The sequence below is a fragment of the Syngnathus floridae genome, chromosome 19, assembly GCF_059516105.1.
Source record: "Syngnathus floridae isolate MCC-2025c chromosome 19, RoL_Sflo_1.0, whole genome shotgun sequence".
In the NCBI taxonomy this organism is placed as follows: domain Eukaryota; kingdom Metazoa; phylum Chordata; class Actinopteri; order Syngnathiformes; family Syngnathidae; genus Syngnathus; species Syngnathus floridae.
Genome location: NC_142431.1, coordinates 6,356,866 through 6,372,108, shown reverse-complemented (window position 1 = coordinate 6,372,108; position 15,243 = coordinate 6,356,866). Strand labels below are relative to the sequence as shown.

Sequence of the window (15,243 nt, the reverse complement as noted above, 5' to 3'; positions counted from 1 at the left end):
TGAATACGAACAAGGTGCTCTAACTTTGTGTCCTGTATCGGTTTGTGTCGTTTCATGACGTTCAGTCCGTAGGTTTACATTCGCAAGATTAAACACATCCAAGATGGCGTCTTGGTTGACGTTACGTTTTGCCGGGTGATTTTTTTTTCCATCGTTAAAATCTGACGTGGCTCTCCGCCACACTGGGCGTCATGCATTATCCCCGTGGGCCGCCGCGATTGGCTAATAGTTCAAACGTGTTTTGCGTGTATGTCCCCGCCTACTCTCGGCATGTCAACAGACAGGTGGCCGTAGTCGTGGAAGGACTCGTGTAAACTTCAGAAAGAAAATAAAAGGTTTTAAAGTCAAGTCGAGGTGAGGATTCAAATTCACAAGCCTTTCATGCAGTGGTGGTTTTGACCAGTGGTAGTGGTGGGGGGTCAGGGTCAGCAAGGGCTAAAACAGAGACGCGCAAACTTTTGTGCTCAAGAGCCACATTGGGTTTCGAACCAGTTAAAAAAAACGTTTTTTTTCAAAAACGTTTTACTACAATTATAATTACATTCATTTTTTAATAATTTAATTTGTTATAATTAATTGACTGCTTTAATACAATTTACGACAATTATATTCATTTTTATCAATTTATTATAATTAACTTTTTTAATTCATTTTTAAAATATTTAATGTGTGTATGTCATTGATAGTTTTATTTTTATTCAAGTCAATAAATTAGGGAATCTTTAATGAGTGGCATGAATAACTAATATGTGTACACAGAATTTTTTTTGTCCAATCAGACTTTTGCCTCTGTATGTTGCCATGGCAATCTAACCTGCACAGAGCCTTCAGTAGTGCTGGACCATAAAACTTCAACATTAAGAGAAACCAAATACAGGTCTGTAGGTGAATCTAGACCAATTTACAAATAATACATTTAAGTACAATGACAAAAACACCACCTCCATAGTGCAAGGAGCCAGCTAGCAATGGATACACAGGAATTTTCACTCCACAGCTTGTGTCTTTGTATCGTATGGACGCTTTCTAAGATTAAACCGTGATAGTGGCAGTATTTAAGAAGTGGGCCTTATCTCTTATCCAGTTGGTGATGCCTCAGCTGACCTTGTCTGCGGCTGTGCAACTGGTGCTCTTGCTGTCGGCCTTCCCGGCTCAGTACCTCATCCACAAATGGAGCGGCAACACAGCAGAGCAGCGTCTCCTTGCGTCAGCAAAGTATGCGACACACTCTTTCATATGCCGGTTATGTTTCTGGTATTTGTTGTACTACTGAGGTATCAAGTTTTATAAAGTAAGTGGTTAGACCTTTTATTATGTTTGTATTTTTAGACTTTAATTTTACGGCAGTGTTGTCGTTAATAGATTTGGATGGAACAATATAGATACACTACTGGTACAATTATATCAGTACTTCCTGATTCCGAGTCTTATTTTCACAAGCTGCCTGTACCGGTTTCCTGAACACATCAGTACACCCAAGACTATTGTGCTGCCTTGTGCTCCACGTTTAATTATTTTCATGAGAAATTTTTTAAATGTGCAGTAGCTGAGAAAAAGATTAGATTTCACTTGGGGAATGTAATGAAAGTTGCCAGAAATATAAAGAAAGTAAGAAAAAAATCTGGCTTTACTTAGTCATGCTCCTAAACATATTTGTTACTAAGTGACGTGATGATGCGTTCAAGGTTGATTCGAATGTGGAAAGAATGGAGCAGTTCTTATCTGAGCATTTCATTTTGGAGCGAGTGGAGCCAGCAGCAATATGCCAAAATCTTGTGAGTACTTTGCAGAACGTTTCTCAACTCTCAAAAACATTAAACGTGCAAGTTTCCCTCCGTGCCTAAACTCACCTCAATATTTTGTCATGAAGGTCTGCGCTCGGTGTGGACAAGGAGGGGGAAGCCGATTCGGCTACCGTGGAAACCATGATGCTTGACAACGACCAAGGATATTTTGGAGGTTTGACACAGGTTTACAAACCCAAATTTGTTTTAATGTTAATAGGAAAACAATATTTACATGCTATTTTTATGTTTGTGTGTGTCTCATCACAGCATCCAAGGAGGTGCGCAGTCCACGGCCGCCTTACGTTTTCCTCCGAGTGGGCGAGGTCGTGGTGGATCGCAAGACCCACCGGCTCGGCGTGGTGGTGAGCTGGGACAGTGAGATGAGGGCCCCCGCTGAGTGGGTGTTCAGGATGTACAAAGGAACGCAGGTCAGTCTGTGTGATCACTGAGAAGACAAAAAATAAATTAAAATCACAGCCAAAGTAGCAACATTTGAACAATTTGACGACACATGTGGCCTAACCCATAATATGTTTGGATAACCATGAAGAGTGTTGCAGCCAAGAAGACTCCTCATTACAAAGTTCTGTTCAATGGGCCAGGACCTAACCATGTAATAGTGGCCTACCTGCCTCAAACTCACCTCAAGCGTGTCACTGGCAAAAAAGTAGGAATACAAACGTCACCACACACACGCGCACACACATAGTTTGTGTTTTATTGATTGTGATGTGTTTACAGCCCAACATTGCCAGCTTGGACCAATACTTCAGTGGTTTTGACGGCGAACGCTTCGTGCCCCAAACGTGGCTGAAAGAGATTTTCCCAGAGGACGACATTGATGATGTCTGAGCGCCAAGCTCGTGAGATGACGGCGATATTGATCGAGACGATTCCATCAAGAGCAGCAGCAGCTCATTTGAATGTATTGTGTGGCAGAGTAGCGTGTACAAGTCTTAGCCACCATTTGCAATTATATCAAACAGCAGCCATTTTGTCATAATGCATTCATTTTTTTTTAACATTTATCTTAAGAGATTTTTTACGATACATTCGAGCCATCAATTCGAGCTGCATAATGTTTAAGTTTTAAAGGTAGCTTTACCCTCCTCAGAAGCTGCTTATAATAGCATCATCTCCAAATGATGCCGCTTGACTTTTGCACAGTGCTGTACATGCACAACTTTGAATGTATAGTTATGAATGTGTGACTTTGAATAAATGACAATAGAAACTCCCAAGTTCAGACTCACCTGCTGTCAAAATTTGGCATTTAGTATATCTTCCTATTTCCATCACGCATTCGGAAGTAGACGGACACCCGCGAGGAGGCGGTGACGTCAGGTATGCAGGGAAGAGGGGCGGCCTGGGTGGAGGCAACCTCTTGGCCCTGCCTTTGACCTCCACCATCATCATCATCCTCGTCATGACTCCTCCACTCTCTCGTTTCCTCTTCTCGCACCAGGGTGGGCGCCCCCAGACTTTGTCCCAATAGCTGGCTTACTCTGATGGCCTTCTGCTGAGCGTTCTCCACCGCCGAAACGCACGCACTCTGCCTACATGTGCACACAATTTCAAACAGAATACAGTACTTGGTTATTGTAATAATGTTGATTTTATAGTACTAGAGTATTATCCACCTATCTGAAAAAGTACACATTCATAATATCATTAGCTGACTCAGCATCTTACAATTGTTAGGCTAATATAACTTTTTATCTTTGGAGTTGGAAAGAAAAGTAAAAAGCATATTTACCTGACACGGTTCAAGCATTCGACGCTGTGGAAAAATCGAGGCTGTCCCACTGAGACGCTCCTGTCCAATTTCTCTAGCAGGATGCTGCAAGCCTGCTCCATTTTGTCAAAGTCGGAGAAGGTGACAGTCACCTAGAAAAAGAAAAGCCATTAATCAGACAGCACTAGGTACGCCAGCACAATCACATGACAGCCGTCCAACATAGAATTGAATTGTGAAAATTTCGCTTAATCCTAATTTAACAATGCAAATTGCCATAGACAAGCTAATGAATAGCATCAGTGTCACAATCCAATCTTTGTTGCTAGACATGGTAAACAAAATGCAATTATAATAACCATATTGAGGGTCTGTAATGGCAATCTTACCTCTGCATTCATGTGATACACTTCTTCATCCCGGTGGAGGAACTTTCTCACAGAGATGTCGTCTTCGCTGACTCCATGTTGCCTAGTCATCAAGAAACATTATGTCATAATAGTTTATCAAAACCACCGATGTGGGGAAAAAATATACAACTATCCATCCAATTTTCACACTTGAAGCATTTTAACAAGCATTTTAGTCAACTTATCTTATTATTTTTACATCACTACAGTGGTTAAATGAGCACATCTACTTTTACACAAGTATATGTAGTTCTGGACTAGTGGAATAAGTTGACACTGTTTATTCTACCAAATATCTGACTATAAGAATAGCTGATTTTGGAGCTGTCCATTATTTTAGCAGAAAATGAAAACCGGAATTGTTGGTAAAAAAATGTGTTATTTTTTAAATGTGCATTTAATCGTACCTGACAGCTTGCAAAATGTATTCCAGCCGGCGTGACACGCTGCTGGTGACCTCGTTGACGCTCGCTTTGCTGTTGCCCACCCTGAGTTGTACAGATGCTCTGTCAGCCAAGCAGCTAACCTCCGCCGTCCCGGTCACCTGGAGCTCCCTCGCCTGGCTCCCGGCGGGGATCTGTTTATTCCCGGCCCGCAGCTCGATGATCCCTTGCTCAACATCTGTGACTGCGAACGGGCTGACTGAAGAAGTAGGCTGCGCGCCACCGGGGAGTATTCGAATCCTGCTGTCCATTGCTGTTGCTAATCGCCCGGTTGGCTTCCTGGTACCATGGCAATAGGTGAACTGCATGATGGGATATGTAGTTTACTTTTGGCATCACGAAGAGACTACTTCCAAAACTGTATTCATACTTGCCACGACAGTTCATTATTCTCTTACCTGCACTACCTCTCATCTTCCATTACGTGTAGGTGTTCGATTTTTGTTTTGATTTGTCCAAGTCAATCAGTATTTACGTTCAATTACGTCATCTTTCCAATTATCTGATTAATATCCATGACATCTCAGGCGAATAATGCACCATTTAAATGTTTTATGTTTTTGTCATGTTATGACACAAATGAGCAATCCGACCTTCACCAGTGTTGTTAATTAGACACGTCATTGCAGTTACATGATTACAACATACATAAGCTCATTACACTTTGAATGGCCCTACAAAATGGCCATGTCACAATATAAGACACTAACACTGCTATAAGAGACTCCAAACACAGTCTCATTACACTAACACTCAAGAATGACAAACAATACAGATCATCATGAAAGGGGGGTTTTATTGCAGGGCCCTTGGCATTAGATTACTAATCAGATTGGCATGTCGTCAGTATTAATCAATACTGAGACAGGTACACCACACTGATTGTCTCAGCATCATATATGCTGTTCATATTGATCTAAATCCACGCTGATTGTCCGTCAACTAACGGAAATTAAATATAGAGGGGACTTCTGGCACAAAATTCCCCCCTTTGAGAATGTTTAATATCACATCCCACCTTTAGGGAGCGCAACACACATGGAAGTAGTTTAAGAATGCTACACATCACAACTATCTTTAAAAAAATAGATTTTTTTTCATAGCATGTTGGCTTTTCTTTACTCTCCTCATCTCCTCTCCTCAGCAAAGTAGTACAACATCAAACCCTAATGTGTCATCATTGTCACATAATTCATAAATAATAAATAACAGCGTTGCAGAGCAACTAGACACAGCAAAGAAAGGGGGAAGAAACCCTGATATACATTCATTTGTATAAATAATCTTATATCATGGCTATACAGTACATGTTGAAACAAAAAATGTTCACTGTATAAACAAATCAAGTCCCAGTGTAATATACACCAATGCCACCAATTTTCCAGCATGCATCACTGGAATTCGTGTCCGACGTCCGGAATATTTTTCCATGTCACATCACACCCAAGCCATCTGAACTTCTGGAAACACTGGTTTGTTTCCTGTGTTTTATTTAGAAAATATATATATAAATATTGAAAATATACCCTGTGTAATGTGTATATCAAAACAAATTTGAATAATGATATTTTCTACTATGCTCAGACCTGCTCATATTTCATGTTGCTGTGACTCACCGTAGTTCATCCAGGTGTAGTTTATTGCGCAATCGCACTTCTTCCGTGATGGGGTACAGGAGCAGGATCATGAGGCCTGTGATGATGAAAGCCACCGGGGCGGCGCCGATGAGCAGCTTGAGGGTGTACACCACAGCCACTGGCTGCTTGCAGGCGCCGTTTTCGTACCCTGCGAACCTAGGTACGTAGAAAAATGGAGTTGAAGGAAAACCAAAATGGCAGACTTCATGTGTGGTTTTGGCTATGGGAGTTTGAGAATTTTTTGTAGGTCTACTCATGATAAATATGCCTAAAATCATACATGTTGGCAACTAGACGTTAGTGATGGCAACTTACTGCAGGCACAGAGTGGACACGCCCAGTGAAACGGCGGCGGCGAACTTGGTGAAGAAGACGTAGAAGGAATAGAAGATCGCCTCATGACCTTTGCAGTTTGGATTGGCCAGCCGGAAGTCGTCCACCACGTCGGGAAGCATGGACCTGCCGTCATATTAGCGGTCAGCCTTGGCGCAGGTACTATACCATCATAATGGAGTCTCACCAGGGCAGAAGGAGCGAGGCGGCCACACTGAGTCCAGAAGATACGGCCACCACGTACGCCACCACCACGTTGGGGATGAACACCAGCATCATTGTGAAGGGCATGATCCACTGGAGAGACAAGATGGACCTCAAATAAAGATTTGTTTACACTACATGCAGGAAATCGTTTCAAAATGGCACCCGGAACATCCAAACAGCAGAGTTGTATTAAGAATCATAATATTGATAATAAAAGTAGACTCACCGTAATGCCGCAAAAAGCTGCCGTCTTCTTTCCAAACTTTTGCAGGAACCAATGCCATAGAGGGATGCTTATTACTGCAGACACCTGAGAGCACATTGAAAAACTATAACACACACAAGTAAGAACAGTAACACATAAGTTACAGGATACACAAATGACACCAAAGTGACAAGTAAAAAAAAATGTGCGGTGAAGATTGACAAGATCTAAATCTCTTATGTAAATATATTGAAAATTTAAACGCAAGCATTATGTCCCTACTTTCACTTTATTGTGTTGTATTTGGCTGAATTTTCAGAGTTTAATTCAAAGTGAGGAGGAAGTCAAATTTCTGCCCAGGTTCATTTATGGAAGAATAAACAAGATTTAATATAGACGCTTTCCGTCGCAAGATCCAAATTGAAAACGTCAACACGCTCAGTGTCAACTATTGGCTCTCCATCGTGTATTCCAGGCTGGTTAATAACTCTATTTTGGTCTAACTGCATTAGAATTCATGCAAAAATGTTAGCGTCAACTCACCAGGATGGTCAGCACGATATTCTGGAAGTGTTCCCTCAGGTCGGCCGCGTACGTGCAGAAAAGGACGAAATTGTTCTGTACCAGCTGTGCACAACAAGCAACGAGGAGTAACATGAGATGGCGGCTGACCGCACGACTTGCTCTCCATTGATCCGCCGACCGAACCGGGACCCATTAGCATTGATCGGGCTTGCTGTGTGTTTACCTGAATGGCCACCAGGATGAAGAGGAAGGCCGCGGTAAGGATGAGGTACGGCCCGTGACGCATCACCATGATGAAGCCGCGGTGGAACGGAATCTGCTTCTCAGTCCTTGGTGCGTACGGATCTAGACAACAATCAGAACACCAAATTATGGTTTTCTTTTTTCTTTTTTTAAATATATTTAATTAGTGATAAAATGCCACTTTTGCGTTAAATAAGCTGATTCAATAAAGCCAACGTATATGACAAACTAGTTTAAGCAAAATGCGCGCCTTCGAGTCCAAATGTGAAGTTTTTGTGGCTTAATGTACGATTTTGCTCGACAAATAAAGTGCTTTTCATCTTCTGAGTTCTACAGAAAGCACCTGAGGAGTTTCAAGGAGAAATATTTGCTTTCATTTGATGCTGACAAAACCACCAGGATGCACCGCGGACCACCTACCGCTAAGCTTGTTCCCTAAATATACAACATATATACCTTTTGATTATGACCACAACCTTTTTTTTTTCTTCATACAGTCATACTTTGTACATGTCTGCACGACATCTCTGTTGGTGAAGAACTCACTCACCATCTTTCTCTTTGACTCCCAAGAACATGACCACAGTGCAGACCAGGAAGATTCCCCCGATGACACCAGCAGCGATCATGTAAACTTCCTTCTGTAACCAGAAAAACAAAGCTGCAGTCATTTCGTCCATTTTAATCAATTTTACTGTCCTAAAAAAAAATCTGAATCCATCCCACTGCCTTAGTTGAGAAGTTGTGGTTTGTTACTTTCCCCTTGCAGTAGTGAGCAAAGATGGACAGCAAGTCAGACGCCAAGAATAGCACCTCTGCAGTTTAGTGCGTTTGTTTGCTCCCCTTTCCCCGCTGTCATCATTTGACTTTGCTCAAACCACCGAGGAGACTTTGCCCAAAATGTGTCGGAAAGAACAAGCTGGGCCCAAATAGCTGCGGCCAAAAGCCCAAATCCCAACACGCGACGTATCAAGTTGCTTTTCCAGCCACACAAACGCTAATATTACAGACACAAGCCGCTTTCTAGCTGTCGAGTGAAAAACAAATGCTGAGGATATTCAGTTTGGGGAAATTTTGGATGTCAAATGAACCTAACAGGGATGCCTCCTGCTTCATCTTCAAGTCTCACATTTCAACAACCCTGTCGCATTTCAGCACAGGTTCGGCTCTTCAACATTCACAAGACACTAATTGCTTTCTTTTGTTCTGGAATGTTGTTTTTGCTTACCGCATGTGACAGGTACTCCTCAGAGCGCACCAAACTCCGGACCACCTCCGCCCCCCCACTGTTGTTCAATGCATTAGTAGTGTTGTTGTGTCCTTGGCAGTGTTTCAATCTGTGGGCACTGGCCACAATCTGGCCCTGGATGGCAGCACCGGCCAATGTGCCCAACACTTCCAGAGTCATCCCTGATGAGGAGAAAAGAGAAAAAAAAAAAAATTATTCTCAAATGATCAATAAATGATTGACAGGTCGGTGCTTACGATAGGCGGTGGCTGAATCGCGCTCCCGCTGGTCTGTGCTCAAGAACATGGTGAGAGCTGAATAAGGCACGTGATAGCACTAGTGGAGAAAGAACAGAAGCATCTTAAAACACTTGATAACCCATACGAGCCAGAAATCGCGTTCTGATGGGCCGCAAATGGGTCTAAGCAGCATTTATCCCACAAGTGTATACTTATAGAGCGTATTACAGGCCAAAGAGAGATGAATGGAACATGATGACAAAAGGCGCCAGGAATAGCTGCACTTTCCCTTTGAGGGGTGCGGCGGCCAAAAAGCCCCCGGGGCTCTAACGTCTGATGTCTTCCTGAAGTGGGAGGGTAATTCCCCAATGTGATTACCCCTTCGTGTCAACTTTTAACCAATAAAAATTGACATTTGGAAAGTTGAGTCAGAGAAGATAAAATGCGAAGTTGTGATTTTAAGGCAAAGGCTCTTTTAAAGGAACTTTTAAAGAGGGGCCAATAAGTACTCACCGTGATGAGGGTCTGGTAGAGGCAGTAGAAGCCGAGGTACCACACGAACCTCCCGTTAACGAAGGGGGGCACGTACCAGAGGTAGAAGTAGGACACTACCAGGAACGGCGTAGAGCCCAGCATCCTGTAGGAAGACGGTGGACGCCATATTAGCCACAGCTGTCAATCAAACGTCTGCTTTAATCTGTTATGTAACATCGGAATGAGGTCACTCCACTGCGATAAGTTAAACTAAGCCGTCTGCTTAAACTTTGTTGTATAATGCACACATTTGGAGAGTTAACTCGGTAGCTGGTAAAAACCTACCCTTGGAAAAAAAAAAAAAAAACCCATCACCATATGCCCACAAAAAAACAACAACAAGCAACCTCTGACCCCATGACGCAGGAAAAGGAATAATGAAGAGCGGGAGCCCGAGTGGTTTCTGGTAGCATCCGGCTGTGTTGCTCCACTCTCCTCCCGATTGTTTGCGATAACAAAAGACGACGCACAACGCTGGTGCTGCACTATTAGGGAAGGGGGGGGCAGAGAGAGGAGTGTCACGGGTAGAGCACCGGTGGGCCATGAAAGGGTTTGGGAATGAGAATTTGCTGCAAGGTGGCCCATTAATGACTCACTCCCTACACAGCATCCAGCTGATAAGAAGACAATTGAGTTAATTGGAAGAAGCGCAAAGGAACAGAAGGGATTTAAAGGTAGCACAAGGGCTACTTGAAGCCACACCAAAAGTTGTTGGAGCTTTTATTCCATTGGCTGTCAAATGGTGCCGCATGGACCGCAGCAGACTCCGGAAACAAACTCGCCCACATTCTCTCTCAAATCAGGCAAGGTGGTTAAAAAATAGGGGCCTCACTTTCAGTCTGCTATTGTTGCTTGGATCTCTTCCAAGCCTGATGTGTTTATGCAGTGTGTGTGATCTAAGGCCTATAATGCACAAGCATTAAAGTGCGTCCGTGTAATTACAGCAGCTGCTTTCCACAAAGCAGCTCCATTCTTAAGTCCATCACGGCAATAAAAGCCTGCCGCGAGTAAATCCAGGATGCTAAAAAGGAGAAAAAAAAAAGGGGCCCTGGTGGTCGTGGATGTTGCCCAAAGTTGAAATGAAGCGTTACATAAACGCAGCAGCTCAGTATAGGGCGTGTCGGGAAGAGCGTAATTAAAATGCCATTAGATACAGGCGGTGGTTTTAGGTTTTATGAAACAAAACCAAAAAAAACCAAGATTTTTTTTTTTTTTAAAGTTTGCCTGTATTAATCTATGGCTCCATTTGTGATTCATTTATTGGTTGGTAAGGTACTTCTAATAATGCCCTTAAATTTATGCCTATTAAGTAAAATTTAAGGGTGAATTTGCCATTTTACTGGAGCTCACCAAGGCATGAGTCTACCGATCCTGGTCCACTTGGTCTTGTTGATGAAGAAGCCGACCACAGGATCCACCACAGCTCCCCAGGCCTTTCCGATAAACAGCACCATGGAGGCCTGGAAGGCGCTGATCTGCGTGGGACATATTTTTGTACTGTTTAAACGTGAATCTTGAAGTTGTCACGCTGGCGTTCTGGCTCACCTGAGCAACATCCAGCAGGTAAATCTGCAGGAAGAAGGCGGTGGCGCTGGCTGCAACCTCTTTGGGGACGCCACCAATGGCAAAACACAGCTTGTTGCACACCGATAGCTTCTGACTCAAGTCGGTCTAAATTATGACAAAATTACGTAATTAGAACATTTTATGACAATGTGGTAGATTTACAATTGCAAATCAATCTATTTTATTTTCACGTTTTAAAATACATTGGCAGATGTCTGACAAATTTAGTGTCAGGGCATATTTGCGGTTTGCAACAGGAGCGTACAATTAGCATTTTCTATTTGTGAGCAATAAAAGCGCCAAGTAGACTCGCGGGAGGGAGGCGAGACAAAATGTGCCCGAGATTTGGTTTCGCCAGTAAAGTGCCCAACATCCGTATTTAAAGGTTTAAAAGATGCTCGGGTCGGGCTGAGGTTGCGGATGTGAAAATGATGATGATGTGGAAAGACACCATGTAAATAACAAGGCGGTGAAGTGTCTATTGATTTATCCTGTTTGCTGTGTTTATTTTTATTTTTATTTTAAGAAGCCATTCGGAGAACAGTAAACACGCCACTTTGCTCTCTATGATTAGTACATACTGCGTTTAAGTCCAACACTACGATTTAGATGAGTTGACATTTACTACAGTAGTTATAATGTCCCAAAATTTTTGAACGGTACTTTATTAGGAGCAAAAGTCATTAGTCATTCATTTATCTGTTTACAAGTCACGTTTGACGTAATTTCCTGCCGGCTGGTTTTCTATTTTCAACTAAACTTCCGCCATGCGTCACTAACGAATACGAAAATATATATATATATATTTTTTTTTACACTCTCAACTTTGAGTTCCCAGAGAAATGTTGATGAAATGATGAGTAACAAACCCAAAGACGCCTCTGCGTGGTTACAAGAAGCAGAATTGTACATCCGATCTATTTTGGTAATCAACAGTTCAATTCATGATGAGTAATTATTTTGTCATATTGTCAAAATGGTCGAAAAGACTGACACAATAATTGTGTAAAGTCGAAAGCGATGTGTTGAAATGTTTTTTGCGGAAGGATTAAATGTCAATTCATTTTTTGCATTGTTGCACCATTAACTTGTTACGCTAAGAATGAATTGTTTGGAGTCGCGCATTAAAGTTGAGGCCAATTTAATAATAGGCACTATGTGAGCCAAAGGTCCAACACTAGCAAAGCGGCCACATCTCAGCGAAACGCTCTCATTACCGCCTCCCTGTCAAAACATGAAGGGCCCATGGAGCGACAATTACCAGGAGGGTGGCGTGTAATTATTCCATCTCAAGACGAGTGGGGTCAGAGGTAAGTAAAGGCTGAGGCTTTGGCTGCAATTACGGCTAATTGGAGAGGAAATCAAAGTGTTTTTGCCGCCTCCACGCCACTGATGATGTGCAAAAATATGCTGTGAATTTTCTCTGTAGCCTTCCTTATTCTTTCCTTCATGACTCTCCCGCTATCATCAAAGAAGATAAACAGGATGTCCCGTCTGATGTTATGCACGAGAAAAAAACCAAACAGAATCAGGCAGTACCACACACACAAAAAAAAACCTAGTGCAAAAAAGCAACTCGGCACTATTAAGGTTAGTGGATGGGGTCATGTCAAAGGTTGCTTTCAATGACAACTCAAAACGGAAGGCGCAGGAACAGGAACAGCCTGAATCCAGCAGCCACACACACAAAAATGGAAACGACAACAAGACTTAACACAAACTGTACATCCTTATTACCCCTCCACTTGCTTTCTCTGTGAGATGCGCACACTCACAGCAGACAATGAGGCCCTCCAAAACGCCCACGTTAGCTCAAAACTCCAGAATGTATCATTTTAGCCAGCAATTAGCTTCAACATTTTTAAATGCATTCCATCAAATAGTCATCCTCATCCAAACACTACCTGAGGACATTTCATGAGCTGGGGTGGTCTTACCTGCTGAGGGACTTTGGCATCTAAGAGTGCCTCAGTAGGCTTGAGCATCTTCCCCGCTGCAGCCAGGCCCCCCTGGGCGCCGTTCTCACCGCGGGCCATGGCGGACAGGCTGTGGGTGAGGCGGCAGGTGCGCTTCTTCTGCGAGGGCGCACCAAATTGTGTGTGGCTGAGACTCCGGGTGTGTGCAAGAAGACGGGGTGGGAATTGGACGTGGCTTTGACTGCGTGCAGGGAGCGTTGACTGCACCGCCTCCTCCTGTTCCTCCTCCTGGACAACTCGGACCCTTTCCGCCGCCATTCACGTGCTGCGGTGCTTTGGAACGAGGAGGCCAGACCAGGGGATGACACATACACACACACAAAAAAATAGACATACACTCAATAACAAGTATGCACAACACACATTCAGGAATGCTGACACATGTGTACAGAATTCCATCATGGAAAGATACAATACTCACTAGTACACACCTAAACCCAAAGTACTCACTTCATATGCTAATCTGACTGGTAATTTGGAATATTTTGCATTAATAATTTATTACAAGTCTGTTTCTAATATTTTGACCCTCTCCATATGGCCAAAAATAATAAACAAGGCTGATCATAATATACATTCTAAAGCTCTATCTTTTTAAAAGGTTGAATTTCCTCACCAGTTTATGAATTAGGTGTACCTAATGTATTGTCCGCTGAGTGTAAACGGGATGCATTGCGAGTCCCGTGTCAAATAAAAAAAAAATGTTACTATTCCTGGCAGTACAGATCAATTATGTATATTTACGAAAATACACGTACAAAAAAATAAGATGAGAATAAACAGAAATGTGTCGTTTTACCTTCTGTTGTTGGAAAAGAGGAGAGCTCCGTACAGTGGCAGGTTGCTGGGTGTGTGTACGACCGGAGCAGCGAGTCGGCGGCCGGGCGGGATGAGGAGACTGCGGAGAATGAACAACCACACGCACGGCTAGACACGGGGGTAAAAGACGTGCTCTTTGGGGCGACCCCTTGCGACCAAACTATATACTGCAACATTCATCCATAACGCGCACACAAACAAATATTTGTCTTTTTTTCCCCCACCCATCCCTCAAGCAATAATGATTCCAATTGGTCTACATTAGCCTTTTTAGAATTGTGCATGTGATATAAGAAACCTTGAATTTATTTGAATTGGAGTGGCATCTGATTTGGACACATTTTGTTGATATGGAAAGTTTCGAATAAGAAAAACAATGAGTTTTCAATGTAATTTCAGTTTAATAGAGGTAGGACTTATGCCAAATTAAGTCTTCAGGACTAAATTTGGGGAGTATCTAATATTGTGTCCTGTGAATGTATCACCATGTAACCTCCCTCTGATTAATGGTGAAGGATCAGTAGAACCAGTTCCAACCAGCAACAATCCCTGATGGCTCATCACATGACAATCACATTTACATGGAGCTTGTTGCACAAGACAGCAGCTCAGAAGTCCAAAAAGTCCCTTCCAAAAAAAGAGCTGTCATTTTAACACCAGACATGCATTACAGAATACATTCCCGCCCTACCTGTGTTTGACAATCCAACATCGGTGACTCCCCAGACGGCGACATTCCGGCTCACGCCAGTGTTACACGGAACCTGTAATTACCAAGCAGCAGGTGGAATGCTAACAATGAGGTTTGGTTTCATGTCACAAACTGCCTTCGAGGTGTGTGTGTTTTGTTCCCACAGTGCACCATTAGTCAATTCTAGAGAAGTGCTACATATAAATCAAGCAGTCTGATAATGAAGGAAAGGATCGGTGTTATCTCCAGAACCCCCCTTTTCCTTCTCCTCAACCCACCTTGTGCTTCTTAGCCCAGGAGCTTCACAAAAATGTACAATTGTGCAAAACGCATTAGTGTGAAAGGCAGTAGAATTGGGATGTTCACCACACTGTCTCTGTTCTGACCTTGAAAAACCACATCCGCTAATCCCGTTTTGTGCGCATGCTCCTCTGACAGCTTTTAAATATTGACGACGGATAATGGCGCTTGGCTTGGGAGAAAGAAAAAAAAAAGGGGTGAGGGGAAGGAGACGCTTACTTGTTTTTTGGTTTAATTGCTCTGAACTGAATCCTGACATGTAAAATTGGGGTACAGGCCTTGAGATAGTACCTGAATGTTAAGATATGGCTCTCAGTATCTGAAGTGCGACCCAAAAATATTCAGTTATTTGCTTTGCTTGGAAG

The 15,243-nt window shown here is 42.8% G+C and overlaps 3 protein-coding genes across 5 annotated transcripts; 1 reads left to right on the top strand and 2 right to left on the bottom strand.

Annotated features, from left to right (window-relative positions):
• The first annotated feature begins 193 nt into the window (after positions 1-193).
• Positions 194-3,028, top strand: LOC148381905 (uncharacterized). 2 transcript variants are annotated; one of them, XM_088361463.1, is made up of 8 exons: positions 212-354; positions 780-877; positions 1,085-1,215; positions 1,686-1,775; positions 1,871-1,959; positions 2,055-2,215; positions 2,338-2,454; positions 2,529-3,028. In XM_088361463.1, exons 3-8 carry the CDS (start codon positions 1,091-1,093, stop codon positions 2,637-2,639), a joined length of 693 nt encoding a protein of 230 aa, XP_088217589.1. In that variant the 5' UTR covers positions 212-354; positions 780-877; positions 1,085-1,090; the 3' UTR covers positions 2,640-3,028. The 2 variants fall into 2 exon arrangements, with proteins under 2 accessions (XP_088217588.1, XP_088217589.1); XM_088361462.1 differs by lacking the exon at positions 780-877 and having other exon boundaries at positions 194-354.
• On the bottom strand, positions 1,950-6,142 carry irak1bp1 (interleukin-1 receptor-associated kinase 1 binding protein 1). Its single transcript, XM_088361461.1, has 6 exons — positions 5,992-6,142; positions 4,340-4,677; positions 3,912-3,993; positions 3,544-3,674; positions 3,041-3,343; positions 1,950-2,232 (listed from the first exon to the last, which is right to left on the bottom strand). The coding sequence occupies exons 2-5, from the start codon at positions 4,624-4,626 to the stop codon at positions 3,061-3,063; spliced, it is 783 nt and encodes a 260-aa protein (XP_088217587.1). The 5' UTR covers positions 4,627-4,677; positions 5,992-6,142; the 3' UTR covers positions 1,950-2,232; positions 3,041-3,060.
• On the bottom strand, positions 5,155-14,656 carry mfsd2b (MFSD2 lysolipid transporter B, sphingolipid). 2 transcript variants are annotated; one of them, XM_088361460.1, is made up of 16 exons: positions 14,579-14,652; positions 13,868-13,966; positions 13,030-13,341; positions 11,072-11,197; positions 10,877-11,001; positions 9,506-9,629; positions 9,011-9,089; positions 8,754-8,935; positions 8,076-8,166; positions 7,506-7,627; positions 7,301-7,384; positions 6,779-6,862; positions 6,533-6,642; positions 6,328-6,471; positions 5,992-6,168; positions 5,155-5,856 (listed from the first exon to the last, which is right to left on the bottom strand). In XM_088361460.1, exons 3-16 carry the CDS (start codon positions 13,324-13,326, stop codon positions 5,808-5,810), a joined length of 1,794 nt encoding a protein of 597 aa, XP_088217586.1. In that variant the 5' UTR covers positions 13,327-13,341; positions 13,868-13,966; positions 14,579-14,652; the 3' UTR covers positions 5,155-5,807. The 2 variants fall into 2 exon arrangements, 1 of the variants encoding a protein (XP_088217586.1); XR_015854299.1 differs by lacking the exon at positions 5,155-5,856 and having other exon boundaries at positions 5,991-6,168; positions 6,779-6,881; positions 14,579-14,656.
• Between the last annotated feature and the right edge of the window lie 587 nt (positions 14,657-15,243).

Bases quoted from the DNA above. Each gene is read 5' to 3' on its own strand.
- LOC148381905 (XM_088361462.1), top strand. From the start codon at position 1,091: ATGCCTCAGCTGACCTTGTCTGCGGCTGTGCAACTGGTGCTCTTGCTG. The intron at 1,776-1,870 runs GTGAGTACTTTG...TTTGTCATGAAG, and splicing joins CAGCAATATGCCAAAATCTT to GTCTGCGCTCGGTGTGGACA. The intron at 2,216-2,337 runs GTCAGTCTGTGT...ATAACCATGAAG, and splicing joins GGATGTACAAAGGAACGCAG to AGTGTTGCAGCCAAGAAGAC.
- irak1bp1 (XM_088361461.1), bottom strand. From the start codon at position 4,626: ATGGACAGCAGGATTCGAATACTCCCCGGTGGCGCGCAGCCTACTTCT. The intron at 3,994-4,339 runs GTACGATTAAAT...CTTGATGACTAG, and splicing joins TACATTTTGCAAGCTGTCAG to GCAACATGGAGTCAGCGAAG. The intron at 3,344-3,543 runs GTAAATATGCTT...GTGCACATGTAG, and splicing joins GAATGCTTGAACCGTGTCAG to GCAGAGTGCGTGCGTTTCGG.
- mfsd2b (XM_088361460.1), bottom strand. From the start codon at position 13,326: ATGGCGGCGGAAAGGGTCCGAGTTGTCCAGGAGGAGGAACAGGAGGAG. The intron at 11,198-13,029 runs GTAAGACCACCC...GTCATAATTTAG, and splicing joins ATGCCAAAGTCCCTCAGCAG to ACCGACTTGAGTCAGAAGCT. The intron at 6,169-6,327 runs GTAAGTTGCCAT...CTACGTACCTAG, and splicing joins GTGTCCACTCTGTGCCTGCA to GTTCGCAGGGTACGAAAACG.